At 36.3% G+C, this 19,383-nt stretch overlaps 2 protein-coding genes across 2 annotated transcripts in view; both read right to left on the reverse strand.

Annotated features, from left to right (window-relative positions):
• The window catches only part of LOC125235742, a 303,327-nt gene extending 290,177 nt beyond the window's left edge, over window positions 1-13,150 (reverse strand). Inside the window, exon 1 of the mRNA XM_048142321.1 lies at window positions 12,758-13,150. The gene's annotated coding sequence lies outside the window, so the exon portion shown is untranslated. The remainder of the gene's footprint in view (window positions 1-12,757) is intronic.
• Window positions 13,151-17,919: 4,769 nt separating this feature from the next.
• LOC125235892 (endoplasmic reticulum-Golgi intermediate compartment protein 2-like) lies at window positions 17,920-19,337 on the reverse strand. The gene is given in 2 exon segments (XM_048142521.1): window positions 17,920-19,173; window positions 19,175-19,337. Coding segments are annotated over 2 exon segments (1,158 nt in total). The 5' UTR covers window positions 19,250-19,337; the 3' UTR covers window positions 17,920-18,090.
• Between the last annotated feature and the right edge of the window lie 46 nt (window positions 19,338-19,383).

Consider the following 19,383-nt stretch of genomic DNA (forward strand, 5'->3'; position numbering starts at 1 on the left):
TATCCGCGGACGGACGGACGGACGGACGGACGGACAGACAGACATGGCGAAACTATAAGGGTTCCTAGTTGACTACGGAACCCTAAAAATGAATAGTACCTACATCGAGCGAAAGAATTCTCAGCCTTAACAACACAACTACTCCACACGAGATGGCGCGCATTTCGCCACAAAAACTCAAATAGTGTATTTTCTATTCGTTTTAGCCTTGACCTGTGTCGCCATCTAGTGTTTGCAATAAATAGTACTTACATCGACCGAAAGAATTCGGTCTTAACAGTACAACTACTGCACACGAGATGGCGCGCGAAGAAAAACGCATGAAAACTCGAAAATTCGCGTTTTCCGGGACCTAAGGATAAGTTAGACCGATTTTTCACCCCCAAAAACCCCCACATAACAAATTTCTGCGAAATCGTTAGAGCGGTTTCCGAGATCGTCAGTGTAAATAAATATATATATAAATAAATAAATAAATAAATAAATAAATATACAAGAATTGCTCGTTTAAAAGTATAAGATTAGCTTCAATGTACGCCATTATTGTTGTCATTGACGTTGTCTGTCACACTTTAGACTTAACAGAATTCGCAATACATTACCTCTTAGAAAAAACTTTCAAGGGTGATAAAAATCAAAATACAAGTTATTTTTAAAAGTCGCCGAACAAACGTTGATCAGTATAAAGAGAATAGCCTAGAGTTCAATTATTCGCCTTTGTTACAGGCCCCACTCTGTATATCCATTTTGTATGGAAGGCATATTATTACTTTGTTGCATTATTTATGAATACTACTTTAGATAAAGAAAAATCTTTAGATATAGAAAAACAGTAACAAACACTTAAAAACTATATTTTTAACAATGTTACATTTTAGTTACCATTTTTGTATTTCAATAATTATAAAAAGATGATACATAATTATATACATATATCGGATATTTAAGCATTTCTTTTTTTTCGCCACTTTTATGTCATATTAAAAAAAAAATGGTATTTCTACTCATTCAATGAGCTATTTCAATCCTAGTAGTTAAAAAAATTGTCCCATACGATTTTTTCTTATTTTGTTACCATTTTCCGTACATGTTGTGTAGGGTAACAAAAGAGGAAAGTAACAAAAATGTATGGAAGTTCTGGGACACTTTTTGTCTACCAGTGAGATTGAAAGTACTCGTGATTCTAAGTACAATTGACCTAAAATTCCCTAAAAAAAATATGAAATGCTCATTTATAACTATTGATATATATCGTCGAACACAGTTGGATATAAATATCCGATATATATCGGATATCGGATCTATATCTTGATATATTATCCTCGAACCCTGCTGGTCCGTATACTACTTTATCTGAACGAGCACCCATTTTATTACCCATATAATGTAATGTAACCTAATAATATCGCTGACATGCTTGTTACGCCATCTGAGGAGTGTCTTTTCAAAACGGCTTATTTCTCTATGTCAACAAGGGTTTTTTTCTAAGTTTTCATAGATAAATAACTCCTGTTGCATAGAGCAATAAGTTCTTTTGAAAAGACATCTATGGGCAATCGGCCATCAATGACGTCATCAAGAGATTGGGGATATGTTCAGTGTGAGGAACCTATTTAATAGTTTGGGATACAGTTGAGGTCTGAATGGTAGAGTTAAGGGCGTTCCCTGCGCCAATGACCTTCGATGTGAATCCATTGATATTATGATAGTTTCTAAAGCCTATCATATTAACAGCATCGTTTTTAAACAAATTAGTAGGTACATCCATATTCAATACTAATATTATAAATGGGAAAGTGTGTGTGTCTGTTTGTTTGTCCAGCTTTCACGGCAAAACGGAGCAACGAATTGACGTGATTTTCCAAGTGGAGATAGTTGAAGGGATGGAGAGTGACATAGGCTTCTTTTTGTCTCTTTCTAACGCGAGCGAAGCCGCGGGCAAAAGCTAGTATCTCATAATTCCTTCACAGCTCATTGTTTCTGTGATATTTGCCATCAAAGTTGAAAAATTTTAGGGTCAAAAACTGTTGTTTTTGGTCATAACTTTTGTTTTAATTACTTTAAAATTAAAATCTGTCTTGAATTTTTAGAAAAGTCAAAGTTAAAATCCAAACATGTCGATTTTACGTATATGTGACCATTGAGCTATTACTATAGTACATTATACTTCAATGTATGTGACACCCTTTACTAAAATCATTTCGATAAAAGTGTTTTAGACCATGTTTAAAAAAAATCATAAAACAGGTGTCGCACTCGTCACTCCTTCTCAAAACGAGAAATTGAGATTTGCTAACTTACACTGAGAGAAATTTGCATTGTGAATTTAACAAGTTCGACTTGTTGCGGTTTATCCGTTTGAATCAGCAAAACGTATGTTTAAAACAATATGTGTCAGGTTGTTTTTATAAAATCGACTTGTTGATTCAAATATATTGCCGATTCAAATGACAAGTAGCTTGTTGTTTGAACCAAAGAGCACGTAGGCGCTATTTTAACCAAAAAACTTGTTGAACGAACATGAAAACTGGTTGTATTTTCTCTCAGTGTAGTTTAGAATTTTAATGACATGTGTTAAAATTGTCATTTATATGTTAACAACCCTCACAATCGTATCAGCTCGTATTGAAAGGATTAATTATATAAAATACAAGACGCAATGCCAATTTATTAACTATAAAATACCTACCAATTAACAATTACACAATCCGCACGTGCTTTCAATCTTTACGTGATATATGAACCCTAAAAAACCATTTGTTCTCGCAAATTACTTCTCATACAAATATCTCCCTTCTCCTGTATATACTAAAGTTGTATTTCAAATAAAGCAAGATACTGGACGGAAAGGACCAAGAACATACCAAGAACAATGAATTTATACATTGTTAGTGTTATTGTAAACGCTTACCGATTGAATGTAAATCGAACAGTATAAGCGCGCTGTAGCTCAACTCAGTAGTTACTATGAAAGTAGAGGTCTCTATACGCTGGTTGTTCTGAACGGGCGACTCACCCGCTCTTTTTGATCGATTGGAATACGCAACCAGATGTGAGGCATCGACTGTGTTTTGTTTAAGCGTTCGATTTGAAATTCGAACAATCACATGCGGTTCAGACTAAGCAATAATGAACTGTATGTCAATGTTTTAAAGGGTTTATAATCTGCACAAATATTTCATCAAATGGGATCAATATAATTGAAGATTGGTACATGCAATAACATGATATGATATAATTATATGATATGATATATAATTGAAGATTGGTACATGTAATATAGATTCGAACAACAAAGCGCCAAAATTATGTATTCACGACTTTATTTCTTATACGTTAAGGATGTGGATAGATATTTTTGGCACTATGTCCGCATAGATTTTATACCTTCTGTACATGTTGTGTATAGGTTATGTTGGTAGGCATTGTTGTGGGTTCAGGGCACGCGTGGTTTATTAAAAAGTTGAGACCTAACTATTGGGTATGAGTACTGAGTACTAACGGAAATGGGGGCTGGAATTAGTGCGGGATACGAGTGGGTAAACAATAGGGAAGTTTCTGGAAACTTTCGTATTGTGATTGAAAGCGGTAAGCTATTCTTAGTCATGGGTTTTAACCCCCGACGCAAAAACGACGGGGTGTTATAAGTTTGACGTGGGTGTCTGTCTGTCTGTCTGTGTGTGTGTCTGTCTGTGGCATCGTAGGTCCCGAACGGATGAACCGATAATAGTTTTTTTTTGTTTGAAAGCTGAGTTAGTCGGAAGTGTACTTAGCCATGTTTCATGAAAATCGGTTGACTATGTCGCGGTCGGGGGATTTTTCAAAATTTTAATCTTGTGATTAGGTTATATTTCATTGTGTAAGTTTCCGTCCACTTTACGCTAGTTTTGGTCCACACATGGAGCAAAGAAATTATTAAATGGTGCTTTTGGCATTTTTTGCAAGGCTTTTCAAGTCCCTAAAATCAAAAATGTAATTTCTTTGACAGAAAAAGATATCAAAGATATTATTACCGAAAACCGTTATGAAATCCCAAATAAATTCCAAATTCCTTTTTTGCAATGTAAGGAAAAATACGTATACCTACGAGTATTTCTTATGTTTTCCTATTAAAGGGTGAATGCCCTAAACCCATGAGGTAACAATGTGAAGAAAGCGTTGCTAACTTGCTACATGTAAATACATGCGTAGACGCACAATTATCGCGACGCGCACGCATATATGTGCCTTGTTTGTGGTTGTAACTTGGTGCAAAAAACGGCACAAATATATTTTGAGTATGTTCCCTAAAGGGGTAGAGTAGACAGAGCACATGAAACTACTCAAGTTTCAGTGCCACTCTTGGGAAATAAGGGGTTGAAAGGAAACGACACTGTGACATAGCAGTGACAGGTTGCCAATCTCTCGGCTACGTTACAATTTAACCCATATCCCACAGTCGACTTCTACGACACCCACGGGAAGAAAGGGGGATGCGAAATTCTTAACCCGTCACTACACGGGCAACCCTAAACTATCGCATAACACACTATTAGGTATACATTAGGTATCTAAGTCACGAGTAGAGTATCCGAGAAAGTCCTTGTCCGTGATATACGACTGCTCCGTAAATCATGACATTTGGCAATAATGTGCTCGCCGAGTTTTATCATTTATCACGAGGAACCCTGTGTTTTCCCTTTTCCTTAATATTATCTAGAATACAGGACAGGAGCAATGATAAGAGTCAGGCGGAAAATAAGTTGGCAACGAATTTAAAGTGAGTCATCTAAGATCTAAACTTTTTCCAGCATGCTGCCACTGCTGCCAGCATCTACGGAACATTGCCGAAGGGGGAATTTTTATTTTAGTTTTAATTTAGGCTATATTTGATTTAAGTTAATTTACTTGGTTTTTATAACTTATTAGTTTATAATTTTTGATGTCTTTATCACTTTCTTAATTAAATAAACCCCAAACTAAAAAAAAAAAAACTTTTTCTACTACGCGCACTTTTCATGTCATGATACGTATAGGCTACTTGAGAAAAAGCGAGCTAAGACGAAACGTATTTTTACACAATTACTATATGATCTAAGCTAAGCATTATAATAACATATAAAATAAAATTGACTTAGGGCCAGTAGACGTCTATGGAACTTCCCATACAATAAAATTTAACGAACGCTTTAGATAACGGTGACAGACGGTTTCATGCAACCGGCCCTTAGTCACTCCGAGTCTCAAATCTCAATAATAGTTGACGCAGCATATTAAATACTGGCCAGTTACAACTTACGTTCGAATTTCAAACTCATTACGAAAATGACCATACTGCCAGTAACGCATTACCTAACACACACAATTGTAAAAATTAAAATTCAACATACAATACAAGTGTGTGCAATTTCTCCGATTATATAAATGTTTTCACTAGACGGCCTTGAAAAGGTGACTTTTGCTAATGGAATTGTACAACTTCGGTACGATTCTTGCCTAATTTAATTTCGTGAAAGCCGATTTTGGAAATTATATCGCGAAACGCAGAAGCAGAATTCATTTGTGATGTTTTCTTGAAATAATCACTGATGGAAAAGGCTTAGTTATGTTTATAAGACGAATTCTTATTACAAATTATATTTTTTTTTTAATAGAAGCAGTAATGATAAAAAAAATCTAAGAAAATTGGATTAAAGATGACTCAAAAGAAGTCAAAAAAGGCTGGTTTCTATAGCTTGGGTTCGGTAACATTTGCCATGTCAATACAGCCTTTAATTTGAAGATTTTAAGGCAAGTTAAAATGTGTAGCAAAGAATCACCAAGCTATGTAAAAAATTAAAAATATAAACCCTCTGTTGGTCTGAAGTCTGGGGTACGTGATCCTATTAGGTAGAGTCCTTTTGTCCTTTACTTTGTCATGAATTTATTACGGCCATCTGTGGTCCTTGACTGAAAGAAAACAAAGAAATTCCTTCATTACAAAGCATCCATAATTACCGGATACCAATACAAAACAATGAAAGAGTCCGATATCTCATATCATATGTCACATACTTCGTTTCGTACCATCACTACAAGACATATGTTCACTATTCATAGTCTTTATTTCAAAGACTACAAGGTACAGGTCAGTTCAGTTCAGGGCCTACTGCGAAGAACGAAGTCACTACTATCATTCTATGTACATCACCACTCGCCATTTTGCAAACTTCGGGATTCGCGGTAAGACTCAGTTGTCAGCTGTTAATTGACTTTAGACCTTACTATAAAGGCTATAAGGTATATGGTTATTAGTAAAGTTGTAAGGTTTGAAGTTTGCTATATTCTACATTCCATTGCTGTGACGTTTGTCATTGTGTGTGTATGGAAGTATGGAACACCTGTTGGAGTTTTCCGACATTGCGTGAAATTATAACATATTTATAAAAAGATATCATTTATAAGTTTGCAGGTGTAACAGTGATAGACACGTGTTCCAACAGCGAGGGGGATTTCGATCAATGTTGCTGCTTTCGACGTGTAATTTATTTTCTGGCCTTGATGGTAGCTTTTTACAGCGGGGCGTCGATACCACTCGATTCCCTAAAATTCTCCAGTATCTGTAGAAGTTCATACAAAACAGATCCCGAAAATCCTTCCGGCTTTATCAAAGAAAATTTTCACGCCACGCCACTGCTTTTTACTCCATATAACTTATTAAGGTTTATGAGATGGAGGATGAGAGATGGAGAACGTGTTATAATCACGAGCTATAACAAATGTACAATGAGCCTAACGTCATTAAGACCATAAAAATCGGACGGCCTGCGATGGGCAGGACACGTGATTAGAATGGACGAGGCCATGATTAATACACCCAAACGCATCTTTCGCGGCGACATAGATGGCGGACCGGAGAACGGCAGAGGTAGAGGCAAGCCCAAGCTCAGATGGTTAGACGGCGTATACCAGGACATCAGGACCCTAGGAGTGAAAAGTTGGAGAAGGAAGGCCACAAATAGATCGGACTGGAGAGACCTGCTTGACCAGGCTAAGGCCCACCCGCGGCTGTAACGCCTTTAAAAGAGAAAACCGACAACTGCCCAGCCATACGTCATTACTCACACACTAAATTCTGTCAGTTGCCACCCCTTGTAAAATGAAGCAAAATATTGTGAATTCAATTTACAATTTCGGTAGCGTGTTCTCAAAACTTAGTTGAACACTTTTGGCACCTTTAAGGCAGCGTCCACACTCATGAGACGCATGTCTTGCGGCGCGGAAGATAATGGAAATGTACTGAGGAGACGTTTTTTGAATTACATTCAGGCGGCGTGGCGGAGACGTCCGTTCCGCGGCGCAAGACATGCGTCTCATGAGTGTGGACGCTGCCTAACCTTTTAACCTTTTTGGATGAGTGGAAGAGCTCGCTTTTCAGCTTCAGCTCTTAGTGTGAGGCCTGAGTGGACGCTCAAAGCGGAGCATGCGGCGAGGCGAAAGAGCGGGCGTCCACCCTACACAGCGTCGACTTAGGACACTTGTATTGAGTGTCAATTTTTTTTATACTACGTCGGTGGCAAACAAGCATACGGTCCGCCTGATGGAAAGCGGTCACTGTAACCTATGGACGCCTTCAACTCAATAAGTGTCACATACGCGTTGCCACCTCATTAGAAACTTGTACACTCCCCTTTGTTGTGTTAAGTATAAGTAGGTATTACACAGCAAAAAGGAGTGTACAAGTTCTAAGGACACCAGCTTGAACAATGTCCTCTCATGTGGACCGTTTTCGCTACTCTGATACAATCGCCTTTCTGTCTGAGTAAAAAGGTGCCCAATATGAGGGTGCAGCCGTGCACACAAGCTAATTTAATCTTCCAAAGCTCCCAAAATATCCATCCCTTAGAAACAACAGACACTCCATAAATCTTCCCACAATTTTAGAACCATCACACAAGTCTCACCTTTTTTAGTTTTTTTTTAAACCATGCTATCGATCAGACAAGTGACTATCGGATTACTAAACCCCTACCCCGCATCCTGTTGTATGTCAATGCCCTTAGTTGTTGAAAAAAAAAAACGGTATGTATGTATATGTAAAAACGGTTACTGAAAACATCCGTTAAATTTGCTAACGGATGTGTGTGTTTATAAAACCAAAGGAGGTGAAACTTGTAAAGGGATGGAATACTTTTACTACATACAACTACTTTAAATAGTGCCAACCGGTGTTGCCAAAATAATGAACGTATTTGAAATATTATTGATACTGAATCGTCGTCGTCGTGTCGATCACAAATTTTGTTATGGAAATACAGTTTTCGAATGATGATTGTGGCTAGGTTGGGTAAACGATAGGTACTTTGATTGAGAGACATATCATATCAAAAATAAAATAAATAAATAATTGAACCTATACAGGGTGTTTGGAAACCGGATGCAAAGCCGAAAGTAGGAGATAGTCTAGGCCATGTAGAACATTTTTAGCCATACTTGTCTTAGACAAATGTTATTAGTTTTTTTCAAATTTAAATTTTAAGATTTGTCGGAGAAAACTGCAAAACTTCAGACTAAATCGATAATTAGTACTTTTTTATACTGCAGGTAGATTTTTTTCGTTTTATTTCGTATTGTGCAATGTCTATCAAACACTAGAAAAGTGATTTCAAACATCTTTGTCTAAAGAAAACAAGTTGACAGCGATTTAAAATTTTAGTTACATGAAAATGTAAATGATTTAAGTGATTTCAAAGTACGATAAAAAAAAATTAAAAAATAACATTTGTCTAAGACAAGTATGGCTAAAAAGTGTTCTACATGACCTAGACTATCTCCTACTTTCGGCTTTGCATCCGGTTACCAAACACCCTGTATACGTCCCACTCCCCCTCTCATACATCGGGCTATAGTCCCCCCCCCCCCCACCTTTGAATTCCTTCGCAGATAGCCCAATGCGGATTGGGGACTTCATATAAACACCTTTGAATTCCTTCGCAGATGATAATAGATATAAATAGATATCAAAAATCATCAACATCAAACATCTTACAACCTGCATGGTTACAATATATATAGTTACATGTCAACTGTACGTTTATGTCACTAGATCTAATTACTGAATTATTCTGGCTAGACCAAGCCCACACTGCCCAATGACTCACATAAGCACATATTGATTTGTGATATAATGGACGTACTTACATACTTATACTTAATTACTTAGTTGAGTTATGTAGGTAACTAAATGTAGGTATTACCTAACGGATACTACATAATGGTCTTGAAAAGATTGAAATAATGAAATATCTTTTTCATCAATCTTTTTACGTTTTCTCCGAACTGAATAAATATCCTAGTAACAGAATCAGATCAAAGAAACCCCGGTTTTTTTTCGTATTATTTTACTTTAAATAGTTTTGCCAAGGATTATTTTAGTTTATATAAAAAATACCTTTGTTTGAACAAACACAATTGTTTGATAAATGCGTGTAGTTACAACAATATTAACCTTAAGAAAAAAAATACAGGCCCATTGTTATTGTTACTGCTCAGAAAATATAACATGTATAATTAATTAATTATAATAAAAGACGGCACCATGCCTAAGGAAGGAGTTTACCTAGTTTTTAATATTTTTAGTTTATATGTCTATAGGTATTTATTTTTAGATCAAGGTTTAGTTTATGATTATCATTATTGTTTTTAGTTTAAGAGTGTTATTTAAAATAAAGTGTTTTAAGTTCTAAGATAAGACTGTGACACGTCAAAGTTACACACAACATACGGTACAGGGTTAATTCTGACTGGTGGGCAAATGCAACTGATCAATTTTTTTTCATGTTTTACAATTTTTGCATTATCAAATTGAGTGCCCACTGGTTATATATGGCACGCGTGTTGAGTGAACTCAATAGCGTAATAATGGAAAAAATGAATCAGTTATAATTGCCCCCAGTCGATATTTGCCCCGCTGTTCCTTACGTCACACAAGTATCACACGGGATGACATAGGTCTAGTTGCGTCACAGAATATATAATAGTACAAGTACAGAAGGCTCACTCCTTTGATGTTCACAAAACGCCGCCATTCTAAATTCTTACCTACATTAACAAACGGACCGCACGCGAGCAGACGACATTGAATTCTATTGCGCCGCGCGAAGGTCGTCGCCAGTGAATGGGCCGCGAACTCGCGGCCGCCGGCATGTACTTGTAGCGCGGTGAAAGGATCGCGGAGTGAGCCGCCCCTGGTTGCGTCTGGATTGACTTAACATCAGATAAAACAAATCAATTCTAAGATTAGAAAGAGTCCAAAGTCCAAATCCAACCAAATACTAAATCAGGACTGAACACCAGTTACTACAGTAAACTTAAAAATAGCAAGTATCGAAGGAAGTGCTTCTGAACTTTGTAGAAGAGCTAAAGCCTGCTGTGACAGACCGAGAGACAGGATCAGAAATAGAACAGGGATGGCGAGATCGGTATATGGTTAGTAAAGTTGTTTTCCCCTCACTAGCTCGGAAACACGTGTTTTGTCCTTTAATACCAGCGGGTAAAAACGTATTTTATCCACTAGTGGGTAAAGTAATTTGACCTTGAATAAAGTCAAATTAACAGCTTTAAAATTTATAAACGTAGGTGAATCTAGTAATAAAGATGATTTACCACCTGTGGAACTACTGGAAGCAGTGATAAACGCATTTTTTGCGTTGTAGTTTCCTCGCTATAGTGAGGGGAAAAGTTTTGTGTTACACTCGGCACTGCAAATGTATTTACTCTCGTGTTAAAAAATCTCGCAAGTTCAGGATTCTATTCTCGAACCAACTTCAACTATAGAATCCTTTCACTTTCTCGTTTTTCAATTCCACACTCGGCGTTAAAATACAACTTTGCCCCCTTGTATAACAAATAACTATTGTTAGTGAAAGAATGAGATATTTATTGTACCACAAGTCTTAAATCTTCACAATAAAGTGAAACATGTAGGATAAATCGGAGATCTATGCGTTTTGATACCGATCGGTTTAGTTGAACCCATCCATTCCCGCTATTATTACGCTATGTGGAACACTGAACATATTTGTTGGATCTTCAACACATAACTGAAAATGTACTTGTAAATGTATAGGTACATATAATTAAGTAATAAGTATACGGATGAAGTGATCAAAGTAGCATTTGCGGCAAGTTTCAAATACAAAAACACAAACGATCCTCCCAGGACGGACACCTTTTGAAACCTCGAAAATAACAGCCGTACAAAGAAACATACAATAGTCTGAATAATAAAAACGAAGTGTACCACATCCTTGGTGTGTTGTACATCACTTAGCAAGTTCGCCGTCCCTTGGGAGACCATCGAACAAATAGGAATAAGCATTTTGCTCACGATACACTGAACTGAGACGCAATAAATTATGACCTGCGTGAGTCTCACGGCGTTCGAATTTTGTCACTGAAAATAATAGGCAATTCACCGTTTTCAACCGGTATTTTAGTGAAAGTGAGATTCAAAAATCGATCCCCTGGATCTGGATACAAGTCGTTTTAAGCCACGGAGGTAACTTTGGAAAGAGGCGTGTTCAAATATTTAGTCTCTTACAGTCGCTCAAGGTCGAACAAAAAACTGTTTGCTCAGGAAGGTTTTTGTATTATGTGTTTAAATAAGAACACACGTTTTAAAACCAACATCAACATCAATCATTCGTTCTAAAACTAGTTTAAAGTAATGGTTGTCATCAATAGGTAGGTTATTTCGATAACAGGCTTTTAAAGGCACTCCTGATTAGAAAAGTAACTGAGGAAGTCAATAAACTTGCTATTAAAAAACAATTAAGCGTGCATTATAACTAAATTAACATAACTTGCGTTAGTAACGCTTTCATGACAAATCGCTGTTATGGTTACAAAATGTAAAACCAAGCGTTCAAATGGTACATTTCTCCTCCATTGTGTTCCGTAGTCTGCCGTAAAATGTTTTGGGCTATTATCTGTGGTGTTGCAATTTGTCATCTATAGATGGGGGTTTCCCTAAATACTTTTTTTTATAGGGCTTAAATCATCTTCTTGACAGCCACATCCGTTTTTACGACGGATGTTTCTCTTAAAAAACTATTATCTGGAATGTTTACATTCAAAACATCTTAATGACTTTTGACGCCTATCTCGGTCATCATTCTGCTTTTTTGGCTGACATAATGCGAATTCGTCCGAGCAGACGTTATGCGTACAAAAACAAACCATTTATTAGTCAATGTCAGTTCAGAAACCTGACATATTTTTTCAGTTTGACCGGCGGCAGTGGGCAAACCGGCTTGGCAGGGAGTCAACAGGTAGGGTACAGGGCACTGACCTACAGTGGCTACAGTCGCCGGTGCATGGCATGAATGGCACCATCGTTTTAAACGTTCAGCTGTTACCGGCGTTAACGATACGGTTTTTGAACGAAAACATTTCGAAAATAGAACACTAGTTCATTCACGTTCTACATTTAAAATGTAACGACGCGGAATGCTGTGAATGGAAAGTGCATTCGCAGCACGGCATGTTTTAAATTTGCGAACGGGTGCGTTTTACGTGGCGTTTCTGAATTAAGTTTATACTTGTATCGACGTACGCGAGTCGTTTATTAAACAGACTACTAAATAAACGATGCACACAATGTCAGCACTTCATACGTGTTTGCTTATTTACATGATACCAGGCAAACAACGGTATCTCAGTAGGTATGAACGCAATAAAAACATCCGAGATAAAGTTAACTGTAAATTTAAAGCAAAATAACCAAAACGCCACTCACCTCGCGAAATGCAGCGAGCTGTTGCTCTGCGTCCTTTTATGCACCTAACAAAGGTCTACTTTCACCTCCGAGAATAAACTTTACCATATACGGCCCTCTTGCGATGAACGCGACTTTAACGCGCTTTTTTATCGAACGAAACAGTAACGTTCAATTGAAACGGTAAAATGTGATCGCAAAAAAAAAGTTAACTTCACTCACACAACACTTGAGACTTTTCACTATATTCACTGCACTGTTTTTGACATTTGGGGGGGACTTTTGTGTCATAAAGGGCCGGGGCAACCGTTACTGAAAGTTGTAAAACTTTTTCGGTTGCGAATTTCGTGTTTCGAACGTGACCGTACGTCCGTTGTGGGGCGAAGCCGCCTCGCGAGTGGTTGGTTGGCCGAGACGAGAGCGGCGGCCGGAGCGTGCGCAAGAGACAGAACGGCACGGAGCATGCGGGGAAGAGAGAGACGAAAGATCGGGACCGTTTACAAAATGCCCTTCTCTCCCCGCGTGCGAAATTTAAGGGGAAGTTTAAACTTTTGCCCTATTGTAGGTGTTTAAGCGTGGTGTTTTTAAACGGCCTTGGGATAGGTAGGTAAATTTTCTTTAACAGTTTTGAGGTCATGACCGTAGACGATCGTATGAGTAATTAAAGCAAGGTATGGTGGTCCAAATTTTAATGGGGAAATGTATATTGATAAAACTGGTAACATTTTGTCAACTATTCATATATTTAAACAACGCAAGATTTGTAGCAATAAGCAAGGTCGTAATAAAATACATAATTAAAATAAGGTATAAAATACTGGAATTACAAAAGTGTACCTACATGTCTAAATGTGCAGATCTTTTGATTTGTTAACTAACTAGGTACCTATCTATACTTTACCTAAGTAGACAAATTTACAAAGCATGGAAGTATGTTTTGCTAATAAGCTTGAATAATAATTTAGCAAGTACTAATTGATGACATTGATAAAGTAATAAATTCATATGCGCATTACTTAGGCCGGTAACAGACAGTCTTAAAATTCATAATCTGAAAAAGAAGATTTGTATACAATCTGTCAGACTAATCTGGACAGTTGCAAAATTGTATGAAACTCCATCCGTGCATTATGATTATTCAGATTATGAATTTTCTGTTGCAGGCTTTTACAATGTAAAAGCTTTTAACAAACTTAAATGTTGTACCTAATACAACATTTAAGTCAATGTAAAAGCTGAGAACAAATCATAATCGTTATACATATTTTTATATTTTTACAAATTGTATATCTAGGTATTTACAAATACATATATCAGCCTGACAAGAAATTGGACGAATTAAAAACCGGCCAAGAGCTGCTTATAACACCCTGTCGTTTTTGTGTGGGACCCCCCACATAATTTTTATTAAATTTTTACTAATGACAAAAATTGTTACAAACTTACAAGCAAAGTAGTTTCAATGAATCAAGTTAAAACAATTCACACATGTGTAAACAAACAGTTTTTTATCATTTTATGGTTTTAGCAATTACTCAGTAATCGTAAGCACACCTTGATAACAGAGTACAAAGTGGCATGCAAATTCATTTCACATCTAACTGCTTTCTAGAACCCGCCTGGCGGGTTCTCGCCATACAAGCGGGCAGTTATAAAAACGGCCGTAAATATGTTAAGTTATAAAGAAAAGTCATAAATTTTTTTTTTCTTTTCCATCATGGCTTTGACTCGTCGCTACTTTTTAAAACGAGTGTTATTTATCACAGTAATTAGACCGCTGATTCAGCAAATAGTTCCGTAATTTTCCATTTCTCCTTCATTTTAAAAATCCATATTATATACATATTATATTATATTCTTATAATATGGATTTTTAAAATGAAGGAGAAATGGAAAATTACGGAACTATTTGCTGAATCAGCGGTCTAATTACTGTGATAAATAACACTCGTTTTAAAAAGTAGCGACGAGTCAAAGCCATGATGGAGAAGAAAAAAAAAATTTATGACTTTTCTTTATAACTTAACATATTTACGGCCGTTTTTATAACTGCCCGCTTGTATGGCGAGAACCCGCCAGGCGGGTTCTCCAGCTTCAGAGCAAAGTTTACGAGTGTCGAGTACCCACCAGACGGGTTCTTGGTAGCGAAAGTGTTAAACATAGAGATGGGCGGCGGGAAAATACCCGGGGTAGATATCGGGTATTTACCGGGTATTTACCCAATCTACCCGATATTTACCTTTTCTACCCTAATGGGTGGGTATAAATAAATATTGTAATAAAATGGGTCATAAATTGAATTTAATCGTGAAAAAATGTTTTCTTGGTATTGTATAATATATTTATATTTTATTAATATAGTTCTATAAACATATATCGAAGTATTTGTATTGAATAAGGAATTTGTTAAATATCATTGACATGCTTGTGTGTTAGTTACCTCCTCCTCCTAAACGGCTGAACCGATGGGGATGAAATTTTGTGTGCTTATTATAGTTCCTCTCAAGTAACAATTTCTGGTCCTATAGTGGTCGAGGACACCAAATTAAATCACACTAAATGGTCCTATAAGTAGTCAATATTGGTACTGTAGAGCCGATTTGGCGCAATTATGCAGCCATTTAGTGATATAATAGGCCTATAGCAGTATCATCCGTGACGTTTAAGGTCTATAATGGTGATGTAATGATGACTTGTGCTAATTTGTTGACATAGAGGACACAGTAACGCTATTATAGTATCAATTTATGCTATAGTAGCATTTGAGATTCCGTTATACAGGTTATTTTGTTCTATAATAGCAGTTGACGTCTCTTTTAATGCGAAATTTCTAAAATAATTTAATGTGTGTAATATTTAACAAAAACTGTTCTAAACGAGGAACTTAACGAAAAGTGGCGTGTGAACTTGTGAAGTTTAGTGTCAATTAACATAATTTGGATTTCGTATACTTCCATCATTAGAATCATCATCATCATCATCATCATCATTACTGCAAAAAGGTATGCGATGGAAATTTTACCGTTAAAAGAATATTAGTTTAATGGAGTATTTTAAATGCGCCCTCGATTTATACATGTTTTGAATAAAATAAATAAATATATAATTCAATACAATAAAATTATTGGCACCATAGTTTCTACTATGGATCCAAGAAGTAAAACATACGCTTTTATAGTTCGACTATATCACTTATCATACGCATTCACTGCCATAAGCCCGCCATCGTGGATTCAATTAGGGTTGCATGAGAATTTAACTATGATCCAGTTTAACTTATAAGTTCTTTATATAGAAAACAATACTTGTTTTCAATGTTTTACTATAGAAAGATCTTTTAAACAGTATTAATAAATCTTGTTTTCTTTTTAGTATGAAAAATCTAAACTACAATTGGTCGCTATGTGTATTTTTAAAGTTAATTTCTAGAAAAACACTGTACGGAACCAGATACCGCATCTTTGGCCTGATTTCATAATTACGATGTATAAACACCATAAAGCAGCCTTTTAAGGTCAAAATTGTCATTTAAAAGTAATCGTTTTCTACTCTTATATATCTGATTTGGTTTATAAAACATATAGTAAACTCAGCTATAACGCTATTGTGTTTTAAAGAGTCATTGTGGCGTATACGGCGATGAGATATAAAAGGTATTTGAAAACGACTATAACCTTTTCAAAGCTATATAAACGTATCCTGAAAACTTCATTATACAGCAAAATAGCTCTATAATGGTATTCATATCACTACTATACAGTGTTAAATACTATAGCAGTGTTTTCCAAAGCCACTATATCCAAAAATAGTGGTATAGTTAGGTTTTAAATCTGTTAAAACACAACTACTAAAAATACTATAAGCGGCTTGTTGGTAACCTTAATAGCGCAAATTGATAGCATAACAGTGATTCCTAACACTATTATACAATAATATTGTTCTTATTTGATCCTGTTAGAGACCAGGCCTATAGCGGCTCTATAAAATGGTGATATAAATGTTTACATCACTTCCTAATAACACCTTTTAGCTGTATAACACAACAACTATAGCGGCTTGTCGGGAACCTTAATAGCGCAAATTGATTGCATAACAGTGATTTCTAACACCATTATACAGTAATATTGTTCTATAATAGTCATATTTGATCCTGTTATAGACCAGGCCTATAGCGGCTCTATAAAATGGCGATATAAACGTTTACATCACTTCCTAATAACACCTTTTAGCTATATAACGCAACAACTATAGCGGCTTGTCGGGAACCTTAATAGCGCAAATTGATTGCATAGCAGTGATTCCTAACACTATTATACAATAATATAGACCTATAGTAGTCATATTTGATCCTGTTATAGACCAGGCCTATAGTGGCTCTATAAAATGGTGATATAAACGATTACATCACTTCCTAATAACACCTTTTAGCGGTACAAGCTTATAGAGCTAAAAGGTGTTACTGGAGGCTTTTATACGACAGGCGGTCACGCCGAAAACCTTTATACGACATCTATAGTAGCTTCTAGCGTTGAAAACCAAAATTATAGCACTAAAATGTTACTTGCTGTTTGTTTGGTAAAGCCTACTATCTAGCCGAAGTCCAGTATCTAGCCGAAGTCACATAGAAGGCATTATTACAGTCCGAATTCAAAGCAAGTGTTAATTAAAATCACACATGGACGTGGCGCTTGTTTAGCTAAGTACAAACTAAAGTATAAGTATCCCATAAATAAAAATAAAAAAAAGTAACTGACCGGTCAAGTGACTTATTGCACCCTTTCAATACGGATGTACCTACCTGGCGTTTTGCAAAGCTGTGACCTCATTGGCTAATGAATTTGAATTTGTCTGTCCACCGTGTTTTAAGTTAAGTAAGTTATTTGAATACTTAGTGGGCCTAAAACATCTGGGGAATACAACTTTTTAATTGAATGTGGTAAATTACACATGATACATGGAATATTTGGAATCTCTGTTAACATTTAAATATTAGTTAGTCAAATATATATATTTATTTTAGTAGAAAAATATATTTCAGTCATGTAAATTAAGAATAATCTTTAATTTCATAGATTATTTTTTATACCCGCTCATTTGGGTAGATACGGGTAAATACCGGGTAGATTGGGTAGATATGGGTATTTTCCCGGTATTTACCCGTCAGCGCCCATCTCTAGTTAAACACCTTATCAGATTTGTTGTAATCTTTAAGAATTGACTTTGATTATTTGACTTCAACTTAAGAATAAAGTTATGTTACGTTACCTCTGGCCTTTGCATGAGCCAGCCAAAAAGAATCTCTTATATACAAATTTCAGTTCACATTTAAACTTACATCTAATAATTCTTTGCTATCATTGCTTCACTATCCCTAAAGGAACATTTAGGTCCGTCTGTATCAGCAACGGATTCAACTGAACCGGTCTCTTTTCAAACATCTGCGTATGGTTCAACACAGATGGTGCCGCTTTCTTAATAAATATATTTTGTACTTTCAACACTAGAGCATTAAAGCAACCTACGATAATGTAAATACCACCTATAATAGAGAACAGTCTTAACATAAACTGAAGAAAGTTTTCTCTCTCTTGGTAAACGTAAATTTTTAATGCAGCCATATCATATTTAAAGAAAATCCCCGGTACACCATGAGAACCTGTCAAATGGCTGATCGGTCTTTCTAACTCTTTAACTGAGTACTGATAAGTCTTGATAGATTCAAACGCTGTATCTACATCTGTTGGTACAACTTCAATAAAATACTGATACAACATATTTTCATCCGTTGTTATCTTCTCATCACCTTCGAGCGGGTATATTATTCCATTAGCCGGACTCCCAAAGCTAAGTCTGTGTATTCTATGACTGAAGTTCTGAGGTGTGTCATCAAATAACATGTTCAAGTGAATATGTCCACGGGGCAAATGCAAACTTTTCCCAGCCGTCACATGAAAATTACCAGCTACTTTGTTCAAAGTAAGTATACCATGTAGTCTGCATGCGTCTGGTCTTCGATTTGGCTTCGTTTTCCTAGCCGGAACAATAGCTCGAACAGATCCATGACCCTTTTTCCATAATAATTGCCATATTGAGTGGTATTCTTCCCTTAAATATGAGTTTAAGTATTTAACAGCTCCGAATGCGTCTTGCTGCTCCTGTGTAAGTTCGAACCACGTGTCTTCTTCAGTCAACTCACCAAAACCGAACACGCTTTGCGATGTAGAGTCCAAAATATCAGCGCCAATGTTCGAACACGGCATAGCAACCGTTATGTCAATGTTTATCCTCAATTTCTCGTCCATTTCAGTGTCTGGTGAGAATTTAAAAACTAAATTACTATCTAAATAGTACGCGACTTCACTATAAATTAACCACAGTATAATAAAAAAAGTGATAACAGAGAACGTTCCACCGACTGGCGTACTGTCGACGTACTTCCTCCGGAACTTTGGGAAATGCATCGAATTCCTTCACTTTGTCTATAACATTCTTCTTTCCTCTATATCTGAGCATCTTCTTGTTATATCGATTCTAGTTAGAACTGCCTTAAGCGAGACGAATTTAATTTGTTAATATTTTCCGGTTCAGATGAAAGAAACACTCCAACCACACTCCAACAAGCTACTTTCTAGTTTCTACAAGTTTGA

This window comes from Leguminivora glycinivorella, chromosome 18 (genome assembly GCF_023078275.1).
Source record: "Leguminivora glycinivorella isolate SPB_JAAS2020 chromosome 18, LegGlyc_1.1, whole genome shotgun sequence".
Classification (NCBI taxonomy): domain Eukaryota; kingdom Metazoa; phylum Arthropoda; class Insecta; order Lepidoptera; family Tortricidae; genus Leguminivora; species Leguminivora glycinivorella.